The following is a 26,287-nucleotide window of genomic DNA, read 5'->3' as shown; positions in this document are numbered from 1 at the left end:
ACCCCCATTTTTCCAGTTTTTATTGAAATTCAAGCAGTTCAAGTCCAGTGAATAACCTGAAATGGTACAAAGGTAAGCGGTAAACTGCCAGAGGTTAAAAAAAAAAGTTTAGGTTACCAAAAACTTAAAAATAATGTACATTTCAGAGTTATATAAAAAGGCCTTTTTCAGGGAACAAGTAATGGGTTAACAACTTACAGCTGTTCTGCTGCAATTGGAGTAAATTAAGCCTTGAAAGTTGATGCTAACAATTCCTGCAGGTGTCACAACTTTTGTTGATTACTTACAAACCCTCTGTCTGTATAAAAGCAGTGTTGGAACAGACTGTGTTACTACACCCTCTTAAGCACTATTTGGACAGTATTGTACTGCACGAAGTAGTATATTGCTCTCATAATGGCGAGACCATTATAACCCTTAAAAGTGTAGGTCTTTCCTTTAGAGAAATTGCAAAGAAAGCCAAGGTGTCAGTGAGTACAGTTTCCTACACCATCAAAAGGCACTTGGAAACTGGAGGAAACTCTGGCAGAAAGAGGTCTTGCAGACCCAAAGCCACAACAGAATCAGAAGACAAGTTTCTGAGAGTCAACAGCTTGCGTGATAGGCGGCTCACAGGACAACAGCTTCAAGCACAGCTTAACACTGGTCGAAGTAAGCAAGTCTCAGTTTCAACTGTGAAGAGAAGACTTTGAGCTGCAGGTTTGACATGTCGAGTGGCAGTAAGAAAGCCATTGCTAAGATGGCAAAATAAGAAAAAGAGGGTTGCCTGGGCCATGAAGCACCGCCGGTGGACTACTGAAGACTGGAAGGACCTTATGGACCGATGAATCAAAATTTGAAATCTTCGGTTCATCATGCAGGGTTTTTGTACGCCGTTGAGTAGGCGAAAGGATGGTTCCTCGGTGTGTGACGCCAACTGTCAAACATGGAGGAGGAAGCGTGATGGTCTGGGGCTCTTTTGCTGGATCCAGAGTTGGCGACTTGCACAGAGTGAGTGGCACCCTGAACCAAAACTGCTACCACAGCATTTTGCAGCGCCATGCAATACCCTCTGGTATACGCCTAGTTGGTCAGGGGTTCATCCTACAGCAAGATAATGACCCAAAACATACCTCCAGGCTATGTCAGAACTACCTAAGAAAAAAAGAACAAGACGGTAGGCTTCAAATCATGGAATGGCCTGCACAGTCTCCAGACTTAAACCCCATCGAGCTGGTTTGGGATGAACTGGACAGAAGGGTGACAGCAAAGCAACCTACAAGTGCAACACATTTGTGGGAACTTCTGCAACAGTGTTGGGAAGAACTTTCCGAACAATATTTGATTTCCATTGTAGAAAGAATGCTACGAGTGTGTTCAGCTGTTATATCTGCAAAAGGTGGCTACTTTGATGAGTCAAAAATTTAGATTAAATTTTGTTAAACAAAACGATTCCATGATTTCTTTTTTATCTCCAATTGTTTATTTGTTCTATGCTTTAATTTCAGATTACATTGAGACATTAAACTGCGTAAATTTCAATAAAAACTGGAAAAATGGAGGTGTTCTAAAACTTTTGACCGGTAGTGTGTGTATATATATATATATATATATATATATATATATATATATATATATATATAAAATGTATATGTATGGATGGATGGATATATATATATATGTGTGTGTGTGTGTATATATATATGTATGTGTATATATATATGTATATGTATATATATATATGTATGTATATATGTGTGTGTATATATATATATGTATATATATATATATATGTATAAAATCTGGTAAGACAAAGCATGTGATACACCCTTTTTCAACAAATACTATGAACTATAAAGCAATGAACACATTTTTGTTTTCTTTAAATATTTATGTTTTAAGAAAACAATAACAGTAACAATAACAAGCCCGAAAAGGGTAGATATACATAAACAACAACACACACCAACATGCATACTCTATTTATTCTAAATAACCAAGCAATAATCGCAGGTACAAATACACAAACATACTGTATAACTTCTTTTTTCAAACTTTCAACTATTACTTGAAACCATTTAAAGCCCTTTCATGATCCTTCGCCTGTCCTTGATCATAACGGCTGCCCTTCCTCTAAAGAGGTAGCTTTCCTTGATAATCTTCCATTTCCCTTCCTGGGATCTTAAAACCCATTTCTCAGTCCACTTTGTCTCCTTCCGGGTCCATGTGTGCAGAAAGAAAAGGAAAGTGTTAATAGAGCTCACTCCACTCACGCAAAGCCCATAAATCAAGGTTATTTTCCTGTTTTGGTCACAGACGCCCGAGTGGTTGCAGGTAATGCCAAGGCATTTTGACATCCGAACAGCAGTTAACTTTGCCTATTTAGGAAGGATTTTTGCACATGCTGTTTCATCAGTAATAATGAATTCAAAGTGGAGGTAATACAGTAGTAGAGGGTATGAAAGTTTACTTCATAATGGAATGTCAGAAAAGCATCCAACTTTTACTGTTTCAGCACGAAGAAACTTTCAACTAAGTCAACCCTGCTAGAAGTACAATTATTTCTGCATAGACCTACTGTGTAATAGGTTTGGGTTTGATAATCCCTCCGCTCTGCAGTGACATGAAACACTGCAATTGTGCAAAAAGATCCACGATTCTCGACTCGTGTGCAGTCTCTGAAAAAGGAAGTTAATTTCATATACAAACTTAGACTGCTAAATTTACATGAAGCCAGGTGGTGTAGTGGGCTAATTCACTAGCATGCTGTGCTGCTCAACCTTTGGGCACTGGGTTCAAATCTAGCTGCTGCCTTCCTTTGTTTTCCACAAATTGGTTCATTGACCTTATGTTCAGTGTGAAAGCGAGCTTTCTTGTGGGAGCTGGTGGCGCAGTGGTTAAGGCCACTGCCTCCTCTCTCCGAAGACGGCGGTTCGAAGACGGCGGTTCGAATCCAGCTCCCGGTAAGTTCCAGAGGTAAGTAATGATGTCGGTTGTAAGTAATGATGTCGGTTGTGTTTCCACAGATGGAGGGAGGAGGAGGAGCAGGTAGCAGCAGCGGTGGAGGCAGGAGAGGAGAGAAAGGGGGGGGTCTGGCCCCCCCGCCTGGGAGGAGAGTGCCAGGTTGGGGTGTTGCTACCCGAGCAAAGAGAAATGTGACCAAGTGTTGTTTTGTTTGAGTCTCCTTGTGCATTCTACATTCTACAACTGTCTTAATATGTGGTCTCTTTTACTGTCATTGTAAAGAAGATGTTATCCCACATGTTTATTAATGACAGTAAAAGAGACCACATATTAAGACAGTTGTAGAATGTAGAATGCACAAGGAGACTCAAACAAAACAACACTTGGTCACATTTCTCTTTGCTCGGGTAGCAACACCCCAACCTGGCACTCTCCTCCCAGGCGGGGGGGCCAGACCCCCCCCTTTCTCTCCTCTCCTGCCTCCACCGCTGCTGCTACCTGCTCCTCCTCCTCCCTCCATCTGTGGAAACACAACCGACATCATTACTTACAACCGACATCATTACTTACCTCTGGAACTTACCAGGAGCTGGATTCGAACCGCCGTCTTCGGAGAGAGGAGGCAGTGGCCTTAACCACTGCGCCACCAGCTCCCACAAGAAAGCTCGCTTTCACACTGAACATAAGGTCAATGAACCAATTTGTGGAAAACAAAGGAAGGAATCTGCTGGATTCGAACCCAGTACCCCAAAAACAACCGCATAGCATGCTGGCGAATTAGTCCACTGAGCCATCTCACTCCACTGGAAGAATTTGCTTTTTCATTGAATATATAGGGACTTAACCAATTCTTTGAAACTAAAGGAAGGAACTCTAGTTTCCTGGCTTCGAACCCATTACCTCAAAAGGAACAACACGGCATGTTAGTGAATTAGCTCACTGTGCCATCTCCCTTGCATAGAAGAGATTGCTTTTTCTTTGACTTTAAGGTTAATGAAGAAAGTGCTTGAAACAAGGAATCAACTAGATTTGAACTTACTCCGCGAACAGCATAGTACGCAAGTGAATTATTGTCTATATAGGAAAAGATCAAATTATTTTAAAATAAAGGAAAGATAATTGGATTTGAACACAGTCCTCCAAGGAAAACAGCACATCATACTGGCACATTAATCCACTGTGCCATCTCACTTCAGTGGAAGAGCCTGCTTTTTCATTGAATATATAGGTGTAACACTTGAAAAGTGTAACACTTGAAATGTATTTGCTTACGAGTGTAAGTCGCCCTGGATAAGGGCGTCTGCTAAGAAATAAATAATAATAATAATAATAATTATAATAATAATAATAGGGACTTAACCAATTGTTGGGGAAAAAAAAGAAGGAACTCACCTGGATTCGAACCCAGTCCCCACAAAACAAACAACACAGCACGCTAATGAATTAGCCCACTACACCATCTCACATCTGTGAAAGAGACAGCTTTTTCATTGACTACAAAGACACCTAACTTAAGTCTGAAAAAGGAAAAAACCGATTTGAACTGCAGAGATCAACATAGCATTGGTCCATTTCCCTTTCATAGCAAAGCCTCCAATTATCCAAATACTTGAAAATAAAGAATGGAACTCAGCTGGCTTTGAACCCAGTCCCCCAAGAAAAACAGAACAACATATTAGCGAGTCCTCCAAGGACAACATGCTTGTGAATTAGCCCACTGTGCCATCTCATTTCCATGGGAGAGCATGCTTTTTCATGGACTTGAGGTAAATTAACCAAGTCTTCGAAAATAAAGGAACAAATCAGCCAGATTTGAACCCAGTACTCCAAAGAGAACAGCACAGCAATCAAGTGAATGAGTCCACTGTGCCATCTCACTTTCATGGCAAAACAATTCCTCTATCGTTGTCTATTTAGGCAATTATCCAATTATTTGAAACTAAAGGAAGGAAATAGCTGGATTTGAATGGAGTACCAACACAGCATACTAGTGAATTATCACACTGCACCACTTGCCTCCAATGCGAAAGTCTTGCATTGCATATAAGATCTTATATCAACCTCTATATATTATTATTTTTATAAATAAGCCCACTCTTTTAACAAAAACGGCAGTCTCTGAAAATGAAAGGAAAACACAAAACCACAACCCTCAGAACCAGAGTCCCATGCTCTACCAACAGAGATAGCCAGCCAGACTGCTGTGTGAAACACATTATTACATTTTGTGATGTAGACCTGAGGATAAGTTGCAATTCTCAACTTTGTTTAATTTGTAACTTGAACTGGATTCAAAGCCAAACCTTATAGGTCTAGAAGGTAAATTAAGCAATATTTTTGGAAAATGAGGGATTCACACGTGTGTCTCGTGTGGGACTTGAACTGACTACCCCTTGAATCAGAGGTGCTTTGCACCCTTGTAAAATGGCATTAGGGCTTGAATTACATATTTGTACATTATGTAGAGGCAGCTTGTCATGGCATTTCTTTTGGCAGGGTCCTGTGGATGGGGCATCTTAATGCAATGATTTTTAAAAGGGAGCTTCTGCCCGTGACTGACACCCTTATAGAGAGGCGAGAAGAGATTAAAAGATTACTCAGTCAAAATGAAGCTCACCATGAAAAATGTGCTGAAAGTGACACAAAGCCACATTGAGGGAGAACAATAAAATCTTGTTTTATCCATTATTAGACACGTGTACAGTGTTCAATCAGTGTTCACATTTGATAAAATTTTGATTTTAAATGTATCTTTTTTTAATCTGTAATTTTACCAAAACATGTTTTCATAGCCTTATTAGAGGTGAAGGGCAGATAGGATTGATCTGAGGTCCCATCAAAGGTTATTCCTAAAATAATTCATATTAAACTCTTAGTTTTCTGTTTCCCCTGTGAAAAGTCAAAAAAGGTATTTTGATCGTATTAGAACAAGAGCAAGAGCAGCAGGAGAGAAACGGGCCTCAAAGTGATAAGGCATCATCAAAGGACAGAAGAATGAAAAAAACACACTGCAATCCATTTTACATGTAATGCCAGCTGTCTGACAAAATGCTTGCTGCCTTTATGAATTTGCAGATTGATCTTAAACACTGCTTGATGCATCATTGAGTTCTGAGACTAGCTGAACAAAAATATTTACTGCTGAATTGTTATTTAGAATATACTTTAAATGTTCTAATAAAAGGTCATTTAATACTGTTTAATCATACATATCAGTGCATATTTGAATAACAATACAGCCAATTTCTAAAACAAACTCAATGAGCCACCCAAAAAGTTATTTTGTGACTTTGCACTGTGGTTGTAACAGAGTTTAAACCCCATGATTCATCATAGAGATCACTATAGATGATCCTTCTATACAGATGTTGACTAATATTAGTTTAAATATTATTGTTATTTTCTACATTACAATTAAGTCCAGATGGGGTGGGAAGTTGTGGAGGAAGGTCGGAAGTTGGACTGGTTTAATTGTGTGACTGTCTGTAAAAGGACTGCCTCAAGAGAAAGAGCACACATCAGAATCCTTACAAAAAGCAGCCATGCTAGACAAAAAGCAACTGAAGCAAGTTCCTGCTGTAGGAAAGCTTTACCTCAGGAGATCTCACACGTCTACATGTGGTGAGAGCAGTCACCTCAAAGATAGGACAGAGCTGTAAAAAAAAATACCTGTACAATGTGACCTTGAAAAACCCAACTCACACCCAGCATGTCAAGGACAGTTAATGTCAAAAATGGTGTTTCATTGACCATTTCCTGCATTCAGAGTATATTGATCATAGTGCTTGGTCTCCTTTATTCAAAGATGTGAGGATGAATTGGAAGGGGTGTTTGACTTTGTCTAATGGATTATAATCCAGTGTTTTATACCAACACATATGCATTCCTTCAAATATTTGAATGTTTCAACAAGATGGTGCATGTTACTGTAATGACTTTTTAAATATAAAACATTAGGATTTTCTTGAAAAGACAGTTATGTAGCAGTGACATTTTCATTTGTAGGAAAATATTAAGTTAAAGTCAAGAAAATGCCAATTGTTATTATTTATATAATTTAATTTCCAAGTAATCCATGCGTCATATCTGTAGTTACTGATTTATTTCAAGCTGTGTTTGCAATTTTTTTTACTTTCATCCAGAACTCTAAAATACTCCATCATAAGATGTAAGAAAGGCTGTCAACGTGTTTGTCAACTATTTTACCATTTTCTTTCAGTATTTAACAATTACAACATTAATACAGCATTAGAATCAAAAAGTTGGTCATAATATTTTACCAATTTCTTTAAGTATTTCCACAAATCATTTGTCATTGTAGTCACAAAATACAGAATGAGAATATTTAATTAAAAATGAAATAAGTGAAACCTATTGCTTCAACTCTTTAACAAACTTAAAAGTTGTATTATTTTCTATTATTTGATTTCAAAAGTACCCTAGCATGAAGTTCCTGTCTCTAGACAATCGCCTTGTTAGCTCTGCATAAATCAGTAATTTAATTTTATATATTACTTCCAAGATCAATATAACAACAAATCTAAAACATTAAATGTTAAAAATGTAATATGATACAGGTTTCCCCAGTGTACCAGCCACTGTACCTTGTGGACCTAACTAATATATACAGCCCACAACAAGCAGGCATGTTGAGGAAAGCTGTTCATAACTAACCATGGCCAAGTTTTAAAAAGCAGAAAGTACCAAAACAGCAGGGATCAGCATATGGCATATCACAAGCTGATTTGACCTTTCATCAAAGACTTTAGTGCCAAAATGAAAAGTGCCAGATCCAAATGCTTTACAACAGAAGCCAAATCAACATATTGTAAGTGAAATATGTCTTCAGATATTTATATAACAAACACAAATATTAAAATCGGTCCAATGTTGATTTCAAACAGAACACTTTATATCCAGGTCACACTTACCCTGCCTACTTTGCAGGCGGCAGAAATTCACGTAATGTTGTTTTGAAAACTTGCGCAAATGTAATACGATCTTTCTTTCAAAAGCCATCTCTGCTTTTAGCTAGGAGTGATTTGTGAAAAGCCAAGTCGAATAACCAACTGAAATCTTACTTGAAGACTTTAGAAGCAGATATCTAAAATGGCATCAGATATGTGATAAGATTATGGTATATTGGGTTCTGTGAACAAAATAATGTCATTTTCTGAAAATACTGATACTGTCAAACAATAGCCCATATTCAACAAAAAATGAGGCTATTACACTGACAGTGAATGTAACAAAACAATAATACAGAATATACAGGTATTGGGTATTTTTATTTTATAGATGGAAGTTACATTCTTTACGATGCCTGCTGTTTTACTGTTTATCCTCGATAACAAATTTGTTTTATATTTTGCAGGGACTGGCTGAATGTTTTTAGTCCTCCAATTATTCCACCAAGCCAACAAATGGGAGAGTGCAACATCCACCAACATAAGAAAGGGCTTTCAACAGGTATGTTCATTTATTTTCACAAACACAGCCTTCCACAAGATTTGCAAACCTTTTAATTGGTTCGACTCCAGCTGCAACAGCTTGAGGTTGTCTGGGTATGCAGGGAACAAGTTGGAAGGTCTTTTAAGGCATGCAACCTCAAACAAGCAGAGCATCGGGTCACTGTGTTGTATGTTGGGGAGGTCTCCTTTCCTTAAGCCAGTGGGCAAGTTCACCCTAAAGGTTTTAAGTTCGACAGATAAATCCAGCAATTGAACTGGCACAGGTTCCAATGCCAGGTGATAATAAACACCACAGCACATGCAGTTCTCTCTGCAATCATGAATGAAAGGGCTGTTGGGTTCAATGCATATCTTCTTCCTTTGCTGGATCAATTAGTGGATCTCACTGGTTATGACCCAAACATTATTTTGAGATGAAGGATTGAAAAGTTTATTATTTTATTGAGTTGTTTAGGTTAGAAGAAACTTCCCCACAAAAAACGTTTTGTTCTAAATACTTTTTGCATTTCAGGGTCCTTTTTCAGTTTTAACAATCCTCATATATTTCTTTTTAGACCTCACTGACATATAGAAGTTTAAAGTATCCACCAGGCTAGGATTAGTTTGTGTTGTATTATTATTCAGACTTAAATACATAAGACAAGAGTTTATCGAAAGTAACACAGAACTTGGCTTTGTAAATAATCAAAACTGTTCAAGATTTTAATTTCTTGTGTGTTATATAAAAACAGTTCAAACCTGCTGAAATCTTACTTCAAGGGTGAATGTCAATAGCATTTGTATCTAATGAAAGTACTGTAGCTGCAATATATTCCCTTGAGTAAGTGCAATCATCTATTTTATTTTCGCTGGGTCTGGGTCTTGTCTGGCAGGACATATCGCTATTTTTTTTTTTCTCAGATATTTATGTAAATGTCTTGCCATCTTTCTAATACACCGAGATGTTCCAAAACATTTCTTGTTGGATGTCACGCTCACTCATTTTCACATTCAAAGCTGCTGTTAAATGCCATGGGACTGGCTGGATTTTCGTGCTTTTGTAGCTCTATGTCATTTTCTGTTTTAACTTTGATGCTTTCTGTAAAGACTCTTACCAGAGTTTCTGGTAAAACTCTATCTTGACCATCTGTCACTTTGCCGTTCACCGGTACGGTTACCAGGAAGCACTTCTAGAACTATAATATTATGCAAGCTCTGTTTTCTTAAAGTCTTCTCACACCAATATATTCATATGTAATGCATGTACTTTTTTTTTGCTTGTGTTTTTTTTTAACATGGTACATTGGGCTTTCAGCTGAACCTTTTAACCCTTTATACTCCTTGCTTATTGCAGGGAATGAGAAGAATAACATTGACGACGATGACGATGAAGTTCTAACTTTACTGTATGACCCTTGTCTCAACTGCTACTTCGACCCAGAAACTGGAAAGTACTATGAATTAGTATAAATACAAAAATAAATCGATGGATTAAAAATGTAAATGAAAAAATAAAATGCAATTAACATTTTTTGTGTTCTTCAGAAACTTCAAATATATTCTTAATTGAATTATTGTATTGTAAAATATATCATTTCATTTGAACAGCAGTGTTTAATTGTATTATGGTGTGTGATGGAATTTATAAATATATATATATGGATGAATGCTATATTTGCATCCTGAGCCATTTGGAAAAAAAGGCATAATAGCACAGTAGTGAAAATAATTCCTCTAGAGGAAAATGTATTTGAACTTTGACCCATTCGACTCCTCAAGACCACTTTCAATTCAAGCACAAAATGTCTTGTTTTCAATCACTCCACAATACCCACAGTAGAGAAATGTTCATTAATGATCAACAAAATGAGAATATGTTATAAAAAAATATATATATGATGTAAAGCTGGTACATTCGTATCTCAGAGAAACTGGAGAGGAACAGGAAATTGAAGACATTCCTGTCAATGGCTTTCAAAATTTCAATCACTCGACAACACCCACTATCCATGTTTTTTTAGGCACTTCTAACAAATCTGTCTCTGTGAAGATTTACAATCATCCTTCACCAATGGGAGCACCAACCAAGCGAGAGACACAAATCTTCTACTCTGACAGCAACTAACAAAAAATAAATAAATAAATAAATAACACAACACCACCACCCACTGAAACACATTTTCCTTAAAAATACGTTATTTTTTGCAGTTTATTATCTACCCAGTTTAATTCACCATTCCTGAATCATCAGAAAGACAATTATATTTAAGATTCTTTAATATTGACTTATTAGTATTCATTAAATTCACTTGCAATTTGAACCTTAACACCTAACGGTCTGCTAGTTTATAACGTCACAGAAACCCTAGATGGAATTATTTTCCTGCAACTCACTGAACCCCATCTATTATTATTCATTCTCTCATTCTCATTCTCATTCTCTCTCTCTCTCTCGCTCTCTCTCTCTCTCTCTCTCTCTCTCTCTCTCTCTCTCTCTCTCTCTCGACAATATTGTTTTCTTTACAAGATTAAACAATGCCATATTGTGTCTCTAAACTTGCCAAAACAGGCCGTTGGGTTATTTTTTATTTTTTTTTAAAACTTCTATTTTAAAACAACAAATACCCTTTTCTTATCATGTTGTAGTTTCATTTAGAACTTCACAAATGTATCAGTGAGTATGTTGAAAAAATATTTATTACAACAGCACAGTGAACTAGCCCCTGCACACGGTATTAGATTCAGAAAGCAAAAGTGGCATGCGTTTGTTTTGTTCCATCTCAGATAATATGGTGTGAATAAAAAATACTGTAATGCAATTTCCCTTATCAGTTAAAATGAATTTCAAGAGAGTTAAGCCGTCATGTTGTGGAAAGCACTGCCAGTCTCCTGACATGCTAGATACTGGTCCATAAAAGCATTCTTATTGTATTGATGAATAAATACTACAGATCCAGAATGTTTATCAACATTAGGCAAAAAAAGTATTTACTGCCACCGCTTTGTAAATGTAGCCAATGAGTGTTAATGAAGTTAAATCTAGTGTTGTTTACAAACAATTATTTCCCAGTGGGGAAAATGAATGTGGTGCTGTTTTTAAACTGAAAATGAAAGCTTGCTTTTTTGTTTTTTGGTTCATGCAAATTTTGTGCATTCACTAACTTTACTACCTTAAATACAGACAGATTGTATGCTTGTAACAGTTCTTAGTATGTTAAGACCTCCAGCAAACTATAATACAGAAGATTACGTAAAAATCAATTTTGGTCAATTTTGTTTAGTACTGTTATTTGTAATTGAAGTATTCGTATAGATTAGCGTTTTACGGTAAAATATGCATTCATTCATTCATTCATTCATTCATTCATTCAGGTGTCACTACTAAGAACATGCATTACCATCACAACAACCTGCATTCATAGTATATGTTATACAGAAAGTTTCTCGCAAGTTTATTTTCTAATTGGAAACTGTGGTTTGTCCAGAAAGTTACAGTTTACAGCTGACTGGTTCCATCACAAACATAAAAACACAAATGGAACACAGTGAGGACCTAACATTCTAATTCTATTTCAGGCACATTCCAAATAGAAATATTGAAGCATTTCAATGTAATGACCACCGCCTGTTGCTATTGGCAGGTGTTACATTGGCCAGTCAGGAACTTCATTATGGTACATTCATCCACACAAGCTAAATGTATCATGACTGCTGTATAAATGGCTTTTTTACTCTGTAATTACCAATCAGTCTGAGTACTGACTACGCTGTCAGTCACTTTACCAAAAACAGGGAAAGCAAAGATGCAAGGTTGTATCTTCATGAAAAAATGTAATTCAAGACAAAGACTTTTCTTTTTCATTTTTGGTGGAAAAAGTCATTTGGAACTATAATAATAAAACTTTCAGAAATCTTTAACCAGCCTTCTAATATGTCTAATTCATTTGATATATGTAAAGTGTTTAAATCCAACTAAATAAATAGATCTATGGCTGCATTATTTTAATTATGTTTTTCAAAACAAGCTTTCCCTTCCCCAAGGGATATGGTATATAGTTTATTTTATGCTTTTGCATTTTAGTATAGTTTATAGAATTGTTTCAACATTAGGTAGATAGACACATTCTATCCCATCCCAAAAGGTTATCATAATTCCATTTAAAGTTACACAAACAACTAATTAACTCCATTATCTCTAGCATAAGCCTCAGAGGAAATAAACAATGCTGCCCGCTGGACAGAACTCTAAAGAATGCATATTTATGAAGCTCTGTCTGTTATACACACAGTCCATGAAGACTGCTAATGATCAGCCACACACAGCAACATACCAAGTCTTTAATATATCAATGAAACTAGTATTATATATATATATACTGTATCCCGACAGGGAATTGCCAGCAGGAGACATCAGTACAAACAGAATATAACAGACTCCTGTTTGAACTGCAACTTAAGATTACAAGAAAAAGGCCCACTTGAGTATTGGAGTTGATATAATACCATTCAGGTTCAAAGTCCATTTTATAATATACTGGCACACAATATGTTTTGGTCCTGTGTGCTGTTTTATGTTTATATTTATACTATACTCAAAAGCCTCGGTGTTCTGGTGTAAATGTAGCCAATAACGCCTATTGAATAGAAGTTTAAGAGCATATAAGCTTATACTTCAGTTTTAACCTGATAACTTTATTAAATAACCTTGAAATCTTATCACTGACATTATTTAAAATACAGTCAAAATGAGAAAATAAAAAACATGTGAAGTGTATAAACAAAAAGAATATATTGTAAATTAAGAAGCAAGTCTAACCCCCACATTAAATATGTGTGTATTGATATATGGTTATTCATATTTTTAGTTTGTTTTTATCAGTTTGGCTAAACATAAATAAGTAAATAAAATGAAACAGGTCCGAGATTTTTTTTTGTTTGTTTGTTTTAATTAAAAAAAACAGCACTTCCATTTGTTGGTAACCCTTTCAATAACTCTCCTGTTCCAGTTTATTCCAGAACTGCAGCGACCTCTGCTGTACGTGAGGAGCATTGTCTTGGTCAAAGTTTGCAAGTTTTGAAGATTACCATTATGAATCCTGAAACTCACATTATATATATATATATATATATATATATATATATATATATATATATATATATAAACATAACATTAATAATTATATATATATATATATATATATATATATATATATATATATATATATATATATATTATATATATATATACATAACATTAATAATGTGAGTTCCGTCATAATGATATTATTATTATTATATTGTTTATTTAGCAGACACCTTTATCCAAGGTGACTTACAGAGACTAGGGTGTGTGAACCATGCATCAGCTACAAAGTCACTTACAAGTGCGTCTCACCCGAAAGACAGAGCACACGGAGGTTAAGTTACTTGCTCAGGGTCACACAATAAGTCAGTGGCTGAGGTGGGATTTGAACCGGGGACCTCCTGGTTACAAGCCCTTTTCTTTTGATGATGATGATGATGATGATGATGATGATTTTATTTTGACTTCCTATAGTAGAAATGTTATGGCACCCTGTCGGACTAGACTTTTTATCTGGGGGGTTGATATAAGTCTAGTGTCTATGTATGTTAATCTAAAATATACTTTAAATAAAATTTAAAACAAAACAAAACTGTAGCGTACTCCTTTAACGTAAGTAAAGTTAAAGAACCTAGGGTGGCCCATACTCTCCAATCACAAACAGACACAGGTGAGTCTGCTGTTGCTAGGTAAACTAGGAAGTAGACACGTTAACATGGCGGTGTTTTTGCGTCTCAAGGGGGTGTCCTTTCTTGACCTGCTGTCAGTTTTTTGTTTATTAACATTATTCATCAGCGCCGGAGGTAATATACAAATAAACAATGTGCATAAGACTGAACACTCAGGAGAAGAGGTTTTGCGTAGTGTGGGAGACGTGATTTCCGACGAAGAAAAACCCTCGAAAGCTGATGCACAGGTGAATGCCACCTGATCACATACCGGATATAGCACACAGTAATACAGGTGCACCACTTATAACTGACTCAAAGGGACAATGGAAATCCGTACTTTATAAACGAAGTGAACACAATTCGAAATGCTGTAAGTTATGTAGCTGCGAACATAACTACTAAATATAAGCAATACAAGAAAGCTCAACTGCCAAAGAACGGGAGTTTGATATTTGTACTAAACACGCTCCTGTGGCACGTATATAATAACTAGTACCATTTTACGAACTTATATTTTCGCTAAATTGAAATTAAAATTGTACAACGGATGTACAACATAGAATAATGGTGAACCGCACCTGTTTGTCCTGTCTGACGACACATGCCACCGTGACTCATTTACTGCCCCACTTATTTGCGCAGCATATCTACCTGTGGAACAGGAAAGCTGTACGTATTAAACGGTATATACGTTATAAACGACTCCGTTTTAACCAGAGTAATTCCCCATTAAAGCCCCATGTTGTTTGGCAGGGGCCATGCCTCAATACTGTACGTTGTAAATGGAACTCCGTTCTAACGGGATCCGTCATAAGTGGAGTGCATCTGTACATGTGTTGTATTGGACTAACTCTGCAAAACCTGATTAATTCATACCGGTTTTAGAAACTTAGCATAAAGTGCTGTGAGCAGCCTTACAGTATGTACAGTAGACAGTGTAGAATGCAGCATGCCATATAGTTAAGATTTTAAGATATGTTGATAATATCAGCTATCTGCATGTGACCAGATCTGAGAAGGTTGCATAACCCAAGATACACATTTACAGTTACCATACAAAACCAACAACCATTGTTACTTAAGTTTCATGAAAATATTCATTTATCCAGTATAGCTTAGTCAAAATAAATAAAATGTGACTTGGAGAAGCTAAGCTTTTATAGTTAATTAACTGTTCACAATTATTTTACTAACAGTATGACCTCATGTTGTTCAGAACCAAGGCACATGTTGGTCACCATGACCTGTATTTTGATAACCTTGAGAACTGACCTGACCAAGTTTCCTCATAGCTACATGTACCAATCTAAAAATAAAAAGCTACAATTGTAAGAGAAACATACAGAAAAGCAGACACCTGAATTATATCCCTGTAGCTAGATATACAAATCCTCCAGGAGGAAAATGTCTTTTTGAGAGAGGTCTCACAGGCACTATTCGGCATCCACTTGGAAAATACTTAGAGCCTGCTTTTGTGACCTCAGGTAAAGCTGCACAGGTGTGGTTTCCATTGCCTGGTCAAATATATTACAGCAGTATTTAACAGATCTACAGTATCTTGTTATGTAATGGTCTGATAAAGTAATCCCAATGTAAATACATTGTACAGTTCATTCCACACCTGTCAACACATCCTGAACATCAGATGAGCTTTTACTGATGGCTACTTGGTTTCAAAATCCCATCAAGTTCAAGTTTATTATCACTGTATATCTTTCAGGGCCGGCTGCACCCGGGACTCATTGTTGCTGTGGTGATTGTTGCCTTCATTGCAGTCTTAGCCGCTGCTTTTATTATTAGAAAATATTGCTTTCCTCAGAGGTAAGAAATCCAAATGCTTACCAGCTGTGTCCTTTATGTCCATCTGGTAAATTTATTTTGTTTTTTTAGAATGTTTTTTGGCAGGTTTCACAGACCTCAATTAGCATTAATCTTTCAAAACTGTGCCTCAGGTAAGTTAGACCAGGATTAGTGCTAATCAGGGTCTGTGAAATCAACCAATAATGTTGCATTTTTCAAGTTTTGTTACTTTGATTTGCTATTGGAAACTTTACAGGTCTGTACTGTTTTTGTGTCCCTTTAAAAGGATTATGCAGGGGCGGGGGTGATGAGTCACTTCTGCTTATCACCAGTGGGATTTACATCATTAATCTTGAATCTGGAGTTTAGGCTCATTTGTTTTCACCTGCAGAGGTTAAATCCAATTTGAGCTGTCTGATTTGAACAGCTAATGCTACGCTTTGTTCTGTGTCTTTAGCAATGCAACATACAGGTACTCGGTCCTCAGGAGAAATGAGGAGTGGAGTATTGCAGATGAATTAGACAACAACACTGCAAGCAGGAGGCTTTATAATGATGACTCTGATGAGGTGAGACATGATCTGCTTCACTCATTAATTCATTTAGCCAAAGTCACTTAAAATGGAAATTTCTCAAGTGCATCACAATTAGTCATTTGCTGCTATATTGAGATTCCAGCATAGCACAGAATTAGAAAGGTCTCTGTTTGGCAATTAAATTGTAAATTTAGAACAGCTGCTGCAAGATCTGGGTATTTTATACCAAACAGATGCAAAACAAATGTTTTACTCCATTGCTTCAGCTCCCGTTACATGGGCATTTTTTATTGTATAAGGTAATCTTCGGCAGTTTGGTTGAGATAACTGTAAAGTGAAGCTTATAGGCCCTGCGGCTCAAACTCTGTGAAATAACGTATCGTATACAACAAGCATGTGAGCGGCATTCTTCCCCAGCATAGCTGTACAGAATTAGAGCTTATCAGCATCATGAAAAAGTAGATCATCATGGCCTACATCCACTGAATACACAAGCGTTTGACATGCAGGTATATGGACAGATGCCTCCATATACCCCTGTATTCTTATATTATCAGTAACATGTACTATATCATTTCCTTACCGAGTTTCATGACAATTGTATTAGCGGTTCAGTACAGCAGATGGTCGGACAGACCGATAGCCTTCACAGATTGGGATACCCTCAATATAAGAAGGTCTGTCCCATGTGTAATCACAATTGGACAAGCCATTCTCTAGATCTATCCAAAACTCTAAAGCGTAACAGACGTAGAGAAATTTTCTACGGGGATGCGAATCTTAGATTGAAACCTTTCAGTGCATTAACTAACCTATTCAACTCTGAAGTCAATAAACAATTGAATTCATGTTCAAATAAACCACACTTTCTCATTTGTAACATAGCACAGAAAGGAGGATTATTTCACTCATTCAACACCTAGCATTTGACTTCTTGATCGTTTTCTTTCAGGGTATGTTGGAATGAAATGTCTCATTCTCTAAACACCACAGCAACACCAAAGAGAAACACCCCATTTCTTGTACAATTCTATTGTCAGTGAGCAAGGCTGTTATTTATTATTCTCTCCTGTTACCTGCTCTTTATAAACTTTATCTCCAATTATATTTGTTTATGTACAAAGGGGATTATGCTGGATAAATCTGCAAGTGCACATACGGCACAAGGATGAAGGTTAGCTACTGCAAAAGCTGATGCCCTGATAACTGCTGTTCTAATATGAAAATTAGTTTTTTCTGCTTAATATTCAGCGCTGTGAGCATTCTGCATATACAGTAAACAATCTAAATACAGCATTGTATTCATCTCAGCAAAACATTTAAAGATGCCCGATGCTTACAAAATCAGCCTATTAAATTCATTATGTAAAATGGGCTAGTTAAATGAGATACCACATGGACTAACTGGTTTCTGTTTACTGCATTCTTCCATTTAGACAGGGCAGGCAGGTTTGGTTACATTAAGCAGAAAAAACTCAGCAGCACACAGAGGTAATATGCTGTATGCTGATTTGAATACTCAAGTATACTCAACATTTGAGTAAAAAACATGTTGAGTAAAAAAAAAAATGGATTTGATTATTATTGTGAATATTTATTTGATTATCTTATAAATACACAAATTAGGTCTACAATGTGTAGTACTATACGAAATGTCTTTGTACATGCACTTATCCAAAATGCAGAAATTGTGTGTGTGTGTGTATATATATATATATATATATATATATATATATATATATATATATATATAGATAGATAGATAGATAGATAGATAGATAGACTGTATCTAATATTGTTCTTAGTTCAGTTGTTTTTTGTATGTGTTGCATACATGGTATGTATTTTTTTCTCAGTAATACAATAAAGCGTTTGTTTTTACCTCTGTTCTCTTATTTATGAAACACAATCCTATTACTTTGTTTTGAAATGGTATGATCCAAGCTGGCATTTTAAATAAATTCCTTTGAAATACCATTCTGAGCTGTGAGCATTATTTCTTGCTTTTGCTTTGTGCCATGTTTATATAGGCTACAGCCAGCTGCATCGAATACTCTGCTGGGCGTGATCAATGGGCCACCTTGCTGCGGCATTGACATTCATGTATTGTAATCAGAAGAATCAATACAATCTTATTATTCCCATTTTTGTTTCCTGACTGAAAAGGTAATAAAATCTCTGTGAACTTTTTTTGTTACGTTAAATTGGTTTACAGGCAACGCCTACATAGCCCATACTTACCTTGTAAGACGTAAATGTTTTTTTTGTTTGTTTGTTTTTAAATAATAAATCATTGTATGGTGCACAACATACTAGTCAATTGATGATTTCCATTACATGAGAGTAGATGTTAAAACTTCATGCTGATTTTAGACTCGGCTCTCGCCAAGATAAGCACCAACTAAGACGTAGCTTTACGGTAAACTAATGTGATCCATCTGCATTTCCATCCATTTGCGTTTCCTTCCATCTGATGATGTATATATCTTTCTGCCTGGTGTTTATGGCTAAAGTGTAATGCTGGCTCCAGGAATCAGCTTATTTTGCCTCCCCAGCGCATCAGCACACACAACGGCTGCGATGCTGGTTCCAGGGATCAGCCACAGTGTGGTCTCCCCAGCGCCTCAGCATGACAACCGTCTGGATTGAGCCGAGTAGGGTACATCTCTGGGGTCTTCAAGTGGGCAGGTGTACAACCACACAAGTAGAGTAGTTGTTACGGAAATGTACCATTGCAAAGCTATCTCAAATTCATTATTCTAGTACTGTACCAATTTCCAAAACAGCTGTGTCATGCTTCAAAAGAAAGGGTTGCATCTGTTTTCATAGCAGTGGCTTTTAAATGGTTTTATATGTCAATGCAATCATCACATCATCTCATGGTATATATAATTAAACTAGAACAAATATTTGGTGAACAGTAAACACAATGATGCAAACGGATTCTGACATATAAAAACACTTGTTGGCGTTTGCTCACCAAATGTTTAATCAATGACCCATCCCTTAAAAAGTTCCATGCTAAAGCACAACCACGTAAGGTTTTACGCAGATTTCTGACATGCTGTAAGATTGAAAACTGCAAGAATACAGTGCACATTTAAAACAGATGTGTTACTACGATGCAAGACGTTTGTGGTTCCAGCATAATACAGCGAGATTGTTCTACATATTGAAAATAGGGTGTCTGTAAAAGGTTTCGATGCAAGACTTATCAGCGTCACAATTTAGCCCAAATGTTTGTCTCAATGAGAAATAAGCAGAAGTCTTGCTTTGTTCCATATTATGTATAATATGCATTATACTTGGTAGAGCGAAAGGCTCTACACTACATTTTGCAGATGATTTGTAACCTCTGAAATGTACAGTACCTAATTGTACAGTGACTGATAAATACTACAGAAAGAGTCAACACTGCAGGTCATGTTAAATGTTCAGGTAGACATTCGTGGCTGTCTATAATAGGGCCTGCTGAACATTTTTAATATATTTTGCGTCATTTAATTGTCAACAGTTGAACTAAGCTTAAGCTCCAGGAGTATATTGCACCACAAAACTAAAAGGAAACACCTTAAGGAAGGCCATACATTTTGCTCTGAGAATTTCAGCAGTTTCATATCAAATTATGAAGTGACAGTTTTATATTGACTAACAGGGTGTAACCTAATCCTCTTGCATTCCAGACCATTTACACTGTCTTGTCAAACAGGTAATTCCGGCTGGTTAGTACATCAACAGTACCATTTCTCTTCACCTGCAAAAACGACATCCGTCTCTCTGCTTGTCAGGTAAATCAAATGAAATACTTTAAAATTAACTTTACTGTGGCTATTTGTATTAAGAACATTAAATTAACTATCACTTTAATATTCAGTCATTATATTTGTAGGATTTCAGCTTAACGTATAGACTAGTAATATTATAGTATGTGATTTCCTTATGGGGGCTATGTATGTATCCAACGTGTTTTAACTGTAATCTAATTCCATTGAACCGAGTGCTGTAAAAACATCTCTGCCAGGGATACTTGGACCTTTCTTTGTGTTTTATTTATTTTTTGGTAAAAGGCATTTGCTTCCCTGCCTACAGCTCATTTAATGCACTTACAACATCGGGGTTGAGAATCTTCTGAACTATTGTGCTGAAAATAGTACCCTTCAATCTTCGAACATCCTGAATAGTGAATCCAGACCCACTGTTACTCCACATCGCTGCAATGAGGGCATTAGGTAACAGGAGCTACTTGTCTTTTACGTGTTTCCAATGCTTTGTTTCTTCATTTGCTTACATTCCTAAATGAAGTTTCTGTGGTTCAATAAAGAAGTTTGGTTGATTTAAGACTAGTGCCTTTTGCATAGCATTTTTACTGTTTTTCTAATTCATTTTCTAGTTCATTGCAATTGACCAAATGGGAAGGTTTTTCATATTGTTAATATATGCCATGTGTTTAATTCTCAGAGGTGGCTCGTGTTGCTCTGATACTAGGCACACTCGTTCTGGTTTGTCTAACGGTAAATATGGCTTTAAAACTTGGATGGAGAGATGTTGTAGGTAAGTATTTTAGAAAAAATAATGATAGTAATGGTTGTTAGTGTACAGCAGCAATCACCAACCCTGGTCCTGGAAAGCCCCAATCCTGCAGGTTTTATAGGTATCATTACATCATCAGTGTTTAAAGATCTGGAACACCTGTTAATCTTGACTAATTAAGCCAATAATTGGTTCAATTAAGTAACAGAGCTCAGTTGAAACAAAAAACCAGAAGACCCTGTAGCGCTCCAGGATGGGGGTGGGAGACTCCTGCTGTACAGAATACATGGAGTGGAATCATTCTACATTCTATGGATGCATTCAATCTAAATGGACCAGGAGTAAAGGTTAATCTTATTTCATTTTGTGTTCTTTATTTCTTATAGGACGAAATTCAAACGCACTCCTTGGTAAGATTCCATATCAAAAATGAATAATATATCTGCACATTTTGAATTGATAACTCTTTTATCTGTCACATATTCCATGAGAAACTTTTCCCTTTGAACCAAGACCGTCTAGATTATAATTAATGAATAATTTGCCAACATAACTGTATTTTAATAAAGCTGAAGGACATACTGAAATGTTCTAACATAACAGGTGTTTTCAAATTAAAATCCCTTTCTCAATTACTTTAAAAGAGGCAAGACCAGAAGTTACTATATCACACATTACACTACAGCATCATCAGTTTAAAAATAAAAATAATAATCAGTGTATTATGGATTAAATAAATCTGTTTGAGAACCAACAGCCGTCTAGAACAGTTTTATGCATATAGAACATTATTTGATTCATAAAAATACTTTTTAAAACAAGTTTATGATTAGCGCCTGATTTTTTTTTCCCCTCGTTTTTATATACAATGTTAATGATGTTGTAATGTTGTCTTATACAACCCGCAGAGATAAGTTCATTGATCATCATGAGGTACTTTAGTGCTTCTAGTGCTGTTGTGCATTCTGTCAGAGTTAGATAGATTTAATATTGAATACTGGATTCAGAGTCATTGCACCTTGAGTGTACTTTTATCTACCAGTAATTAGTTTACAGAAAGCTTAGAAAAGAAAACAGATGGTGCATCCAGAGAAGGCAGCAAAGCATAAATGAGTGCCACAGACCACAGGAGAGGCCGATTACTGGAACACTGGTTGTCATATGTTGTTTTGTCCTTGTGGATTTGATTAAAAAAAATATGCAACTTCCCATGCTTCCCAGGAGACAGAACTTATAAATGTGGACTGTCAAAAGTGTGTCCTCAAGGACACTTTGCTTTTAAAATTCAGACGGGATCAGCCAATATTATCGGACCAACCATTTGTTTTGAAGACAAAGTGTAAGTACTAAAACCACACTTATTTTGGCTATACTTATGTTCTGTTTTAGCACTGTTATGAAAATCTATTTATCTCCTCCTAACATAGCACCCACTGTAAAAAGAAACTTGCCGCTCTAAAATGAGGAGATGTTGATGAGATATCAGTGAATTGTGTGTTACAGTTTAAAGTAGAAATCTCTGAAACTTGAATCTCTGATAAGAAAACTCTATTAGCAAGCACTACCTCATAGTATATGATCATTCGGACTGAATGTGTAGTGCAGGCTCCACTCAGCATGGTCTATCACTTAACATGTCAATCACTGTTTAACCAGGGATGGAAATAATACTCCCATTGCACAGCAGTTTATCCCATTCCTGGTTTTACTACAATTTTGATTAGCCACGGTGTATAGGTAACAAGCTCAGGTGTGTCTTCTTAAACTCCTAGTGAAAACCAGGAACGCATCAAACTGCTGTGCAGTGGGAGTCTTATTTCCATCTCTGGTTTAACACAATATAGCGCTTACCTATCCTAGCAGTACACGGTGGATGTGCAGCGCTGTTTCTTAGTATGCTACAGAAAGGTGAAAAAATAAAACATCACTGAAGAGAACAAACCTTCAATGTATTAAACAGTTCTGCACAAACCCTTGCCTGCATGTTTAATAGGTTTGCTTTATCAGCTTTCCACAAGAAAAATCCTAAATAAATCAGTACAATCATCTTAGGCATGTACTGTAACAAATCAAACACACTACAGGGTGACTGAAGCTTGAGACCAGGGAGCAAAAGACTATATTTAAACAATCGTGTTTATAGTTTAACACCACTAGGTGGCAGTGTGACCTTAACTATAGCAATATCAAAGCATTGTTATTTTTTAAACCTGCTTCTTTTTACCCCAGACACTGTAGTGAAGTGGTTACAGTGTGTACAGCAGTTCACAATATTTAAAAAATAGGCCAGCAAAGTCTGAATGTTGTGCCATTTTAGGTTATTCATTGGTAGTAAACAAATAACTCTAATTTCTTGCATATTACAATAAATGTGCCTATTTGTGAAGAGGGGAGACCATCGAATAAGAGGTATTTAGTGGGGTTTTGATGAGGTAAAATGGTCACCTTAGTCATGTTGCAAGCTAGCACAGGGTTTACATTGTTTGGTATACCATGCTCTATTATATTATTTACCGTATTTTTATATATATGTATATTTTTTATTTCACAGCCTATTGAGAAGTACATTGAATAATGTTGGAGTTGGAATGAACATTGCACTGGTAGATGGTGAGAACACCCCATGTTCACAATGTCTTTTTTTATTTTTCATTATTATATTTGTTACTATTATATGCTTGCTTTGTAAGAATGGTCATGCCATGAGAATCGGGTACCAAAAACAAATCTCCTCAGACAGACACAACCCAGAGGACTGGTGGCTGGCAGGTCACAGACTTCCATTGAAAATATTCAGACTTTCTTGGGCCCATTTACATTTACGAATATTAGTAAAGCTAATGCAAAATACGATACAGTGTATGGGTGGGCACAAAGTCATTTTAAAATGTCTCCCACTTAATATAAACATCTCAAAACAGCCCCGTTTATTTTTTGTTCCAATAAGAACTTTAATAGTCCAGTGGTTAAAGAAAAGGGCTTGTAACCAGGAGGTCCCCGGTTCAAATCCCACCTCAGCCACTGACTCATTGTGTGACCCTGAGCAAGTCACTTAACCTCCTTGTGCTCCGTCTTTCGGGTGAGACGTAGTTGTAAGTGACTCTGCAGCTGATGCATAGTTCACACACTCTAGTCTCTGTAAGTCACCTTGGATAAAGGCGTCTGCTAAATAAACAAAATAATAATAATAATTATCATATAATATGAACCACTTTCAAATTTGTCTTATGGAAGTTTACCACTAAATTTTTTTTCTGATAGGTACGACTGGGAAATTGATCAAGACTGGTGCCTTTGAAACTCACAGTAAGGACGATAGTTATAATACATTATTGCTTAAATGCTGTGTACTTTCACTAGAAATAACTGGAAATGCATCTTATTAACTGAGATCAACTATGCATCCCCATGCAGTATTCAGACATGTAATTAAGGGGAAGTAAAATGTGACATTTAGTAAACTAACCAATATTAAACATTTTGATTTCCCCCAGATATCAACAATGCATTGAAGTTCTTTCAAGACATTGATGAAAGGACGCTTGTTTTAGTGGCTTCGTTTGATAACATGGGAACAGTGTAAGTAAATATGTTTTCCCAGTAATAGGTTTGTACAGAATTGGTGTCTAGCTGGATATTTGATTCATTAAGCATAGCTGGGTGCTGGAACCAGAGGGATCCAAGTACATTCTTCACTTTTTTTCTATTTTTGATTTAGTGAATTGAAATAATAGTGCAGCAAGAAACTTGCATGTCATTCACTTTTTCTTTTCCTAAACTAGCACTGGTTCTGGTCCCAATAGTGTCTTCAGATCACCGTACACATGCATCTTCTACTGAAACGTACTAGTGGCAATGCAGAGTCAGAAACGTATCGCAATCTCCTGCAAGACTCCTCACAAACTAGGGAATAAGGAAATCAAGAACCACAGGACGACACGCCCTCTTCTCTGCAGCTCAGCACAAGCCCAACATTTTCACGATTGCAAAAGCGTACCCATTCTGCCAGACTGGACCTATAGCTTGACTACCACAATGACACTGCATACCCCAGAACCACACGGGCATACAGTGAAACATGCAAGTCTGGCTTTGAGGGGGTTAGTGAACAGACATGGTATGTTAGCACTGCATAACGATCACTGGGAAAACTGACATTGTTTCTTATTCTATTACAGAATGAATGATGAACTTAAACAACTGTTTACCAAGTTGGGAAGCAGCTATGTGAATTCCATAGGTTATCGGGATAACTGGATTTTTATTGGATCAAAAGGGATCAATGGAAAAAGTCAGTTTGAAGAGGTAAAATAGATTATGTCAATAGTTATTTTCTATTATTATTATAACTTAATCAATTTCTAAAAGTAATGTATAAGGCATGTTATCTTTGAGGGTGTTTGAGATAAAGCCAGCCTCCCCATAGACATGTGAATTATAAAATGTTGTTGCAACAAAAATAAATCAGCTTTATTACTTTCCACACATTCCTCTGCTCTCTTTCACAGTACATGAAAAATGTTAAGGAAACAAACCTGTACGAAGACTGGCCCAAGACTTTGATATTGAATGGCTGCATACCTGCAAGTTCTACTACTGCCACAACTTCTGGTTTCTGAGATGCGGAGTCCCAGACAGCACTAGGGCACTATTGTTCTTTTCATCGCCGGAGTCTCCCACCCACTAGATTCAGTTTGTCCACGCAGTCTATACCCTATAGACTTCAAAATAATGAATTGTAAATGACTACTCCACGGCTCAAGATCCTATTTGTAATTGGTTTCAGTTTCTTTCAATTTGATTTGAACTATGCACTGTTTTTGGTGGTTTGTTTTTTGTTTTCTTAATTTCTGTATTTGTATTTATTTTTGGATTCCCGGGCGTTCTTGCTACCTTTGAATTGAATTGCAGTTCTGTATATTGATCTTATTGTGTGTATTCCTATCAGAGTGTCAAGACTCCCCCCTCTAGTGGAACCCAGTGGTACTACAGCTGCCTGTTCCAGATATAATGCAAACTGTCTTGTGATTTATCTTTAATTCTTTATTGTTCAGGTTTTCCAGCATTGGTACTGAAAGCCTTTTAATAAACATTCTTTGTATTGTTATATCCTATACCTGCCTCCTTGGTTTTCATTTATTTGAGAAGGGCTTGAGTGGGGCACCTTACTTTATCTCTTTCGGGATATTTAACTTTCTGCATTGAACGTAATTAACAGTGCAGTTTCCACTTTGAAATTTGTACTTCGGGGCTCCTCTTGCTCCTGGCATAGTC

At 36.5% G+C, this 26,287-nt stretch overlaps 3 protein-coding genes across 5 annotated transcripts in view; all 3 read left to right on the top strand.

Moving 5' to 3' along the window:
* LOC117412648 (protein CFAP20DC-like) overlaps nucleotides 1–12,684 on the top strand; it is a 63,669-nt gene extending 50,985 nt beyond the window's left edge. The window contains exons 16-17 of the mRNA XM_058989602.1: nucleotides 8,318–8,412; nucleotides 9,748–12,684. Of these exons, the coding sequence (XP_058845585.1) occupies nucleotides 8,318–8,412; nucleotides 9,748–9,863 (211 nt within the window). The 3' untranslated portion in view covers nucleotides 9,864–12,684. The remainder of the gene's footprint in view (nucleotides 1–8,317; nucleotides 8,413–9,747) is intronic.
* Nucleotides 12,685–14,164: 1,480 nt separating this feature from the next.
* LOC117413981 (sortilin-like) lies at nucleotides 14,165–18,480 on the top strand. 2 transcript variants are annotated; one of them, XM_058988556.1, is made up of 4 exons: nucleotides 14,165–14,392; nucleotides 15,868–15,968; nucleotides 16,435–16,516; nucleotides 17,436–18,480. In XM_058988556.1, exons 1-4 carry the CDS (start codon nucleotides 14,192–14,194, stop codon nucleotides 17,448–17,450), a joined length of 399 nt encoding a protein of 132 aa, XP_058844539.1. In that variant the 5' UTR covers nucleotides 14,165–14,191; the 3' UTR covers nucleotides 17,451–18,480. The 2 variants fall into 2 exon arrangements, with proteins under 2 accessions (XP_058844539.1, XP_058844538.1); XM_058988555.1 differs by having other exon boundaries at nucleotides 16,405–16,516; nucleotides 17,436–18,479.
* A 1,658-nt stretch (nucleotides 18,481–20,138) lies between these two features.
* Nucleotides 20,139–26,127, top strand: LOC131697702 (protein FAM3D-like). 2 transcript variants are annotated; one of them, XM_058988553.1, is made up of 10 exons: nucleotides 20,139–20,271; nucleotides 20,573–20,712; nucleotides 20,942–21,034; nucleotides 21,400–21,423; nucleotides 22,235–22,352; nucleotides 23,565–23,623; nucleotides 24,275–24,319; nucleotides 24,508–24,592; nucleotides 25,192–25,318; nucleotides 25,522–26,127. In XM_058988553.1, the coding sequence occupies exons 2-10, from the start codon at nucleotides 20,700–20,702 to the stop codon at nucleotides 25,630–25,632; spliced, it is 675 nt and encodes a 224-aa protein (XP_058844536.1). In that variant the 5' UTR covers nucleotides 20,139–20,271; nucleotides 20,573–20,699; the 3' UTR covers nucleotides 25,633–26,127. The 2 variants fall into 2 exon arrangements, with proteins under 2 accessions (XP_058844536.1, XP_058844537.1); XM_058988554.1 differs by lacking the exon at nucleotides 21,400–21,423.
* The last annotated feature ends 160 nt before the right edge of the window (nucleotides 26,128–26,287 follow it).

Source organism: Acipenser ruthenus, chromosome 16 (assembly GCF_902713425.1).
Source record: "Acipenser ruthenus chromosome 16, fAciRut3.2 maternal haplotype, whole genome shotgun sequence".
Lineage (NCBI taxonomy): Eukaryota > Metazoa > Chordata > Actinopteri > Acipenseriformes > Acipenseridae > Acipenser > Acipenser ruthenus.
This window is presented reverse-complemented; position numbering and strand designations above follow the sequence as displayed.

Excerpts from the sequence above, each read along its gene's own strand:
- LOC117413981 (XM_058988555.1), top strand. The coding sequence starts at position 14,192 with ATGGCGGTGTTTTTGCGTCTCAAGGGGGTGTCCTTTCTTGACCTGCTG. Across the intron at positions 14,393-15,867 it reads CCTCGAAAGCTGATGCACAG|GGCCGGCTGCACCCGGGACT; the intron begins GTGAATGCCACC and ends TATATCTTTCAG. Across the intron at positions 15,969-16,404 it reads AAATATTGCTTTCCTCAGAG|CAATGCAACATACAGGTACT; the intron begins GTAAGAAATCCA and ends CTGTGTCTTTAG.
- LOC131697702 (XM_058988553.1), top strand. Across the intron at positions 21,035-21,399 it reads TGGATGGAGAGATGTTGTAG|GACGAAATTCAAACGCACTC; the intron begins GTAAGTATTTTA and ends TATTTCTTATAG. Across the intron at positions 23,624-24,274 it reads GAACATTGCACTGGTAGATG|GTACGACTGGGAAATTGATC; the intron begins GTGAGAACACCC and ends TTTTTCTGATAG.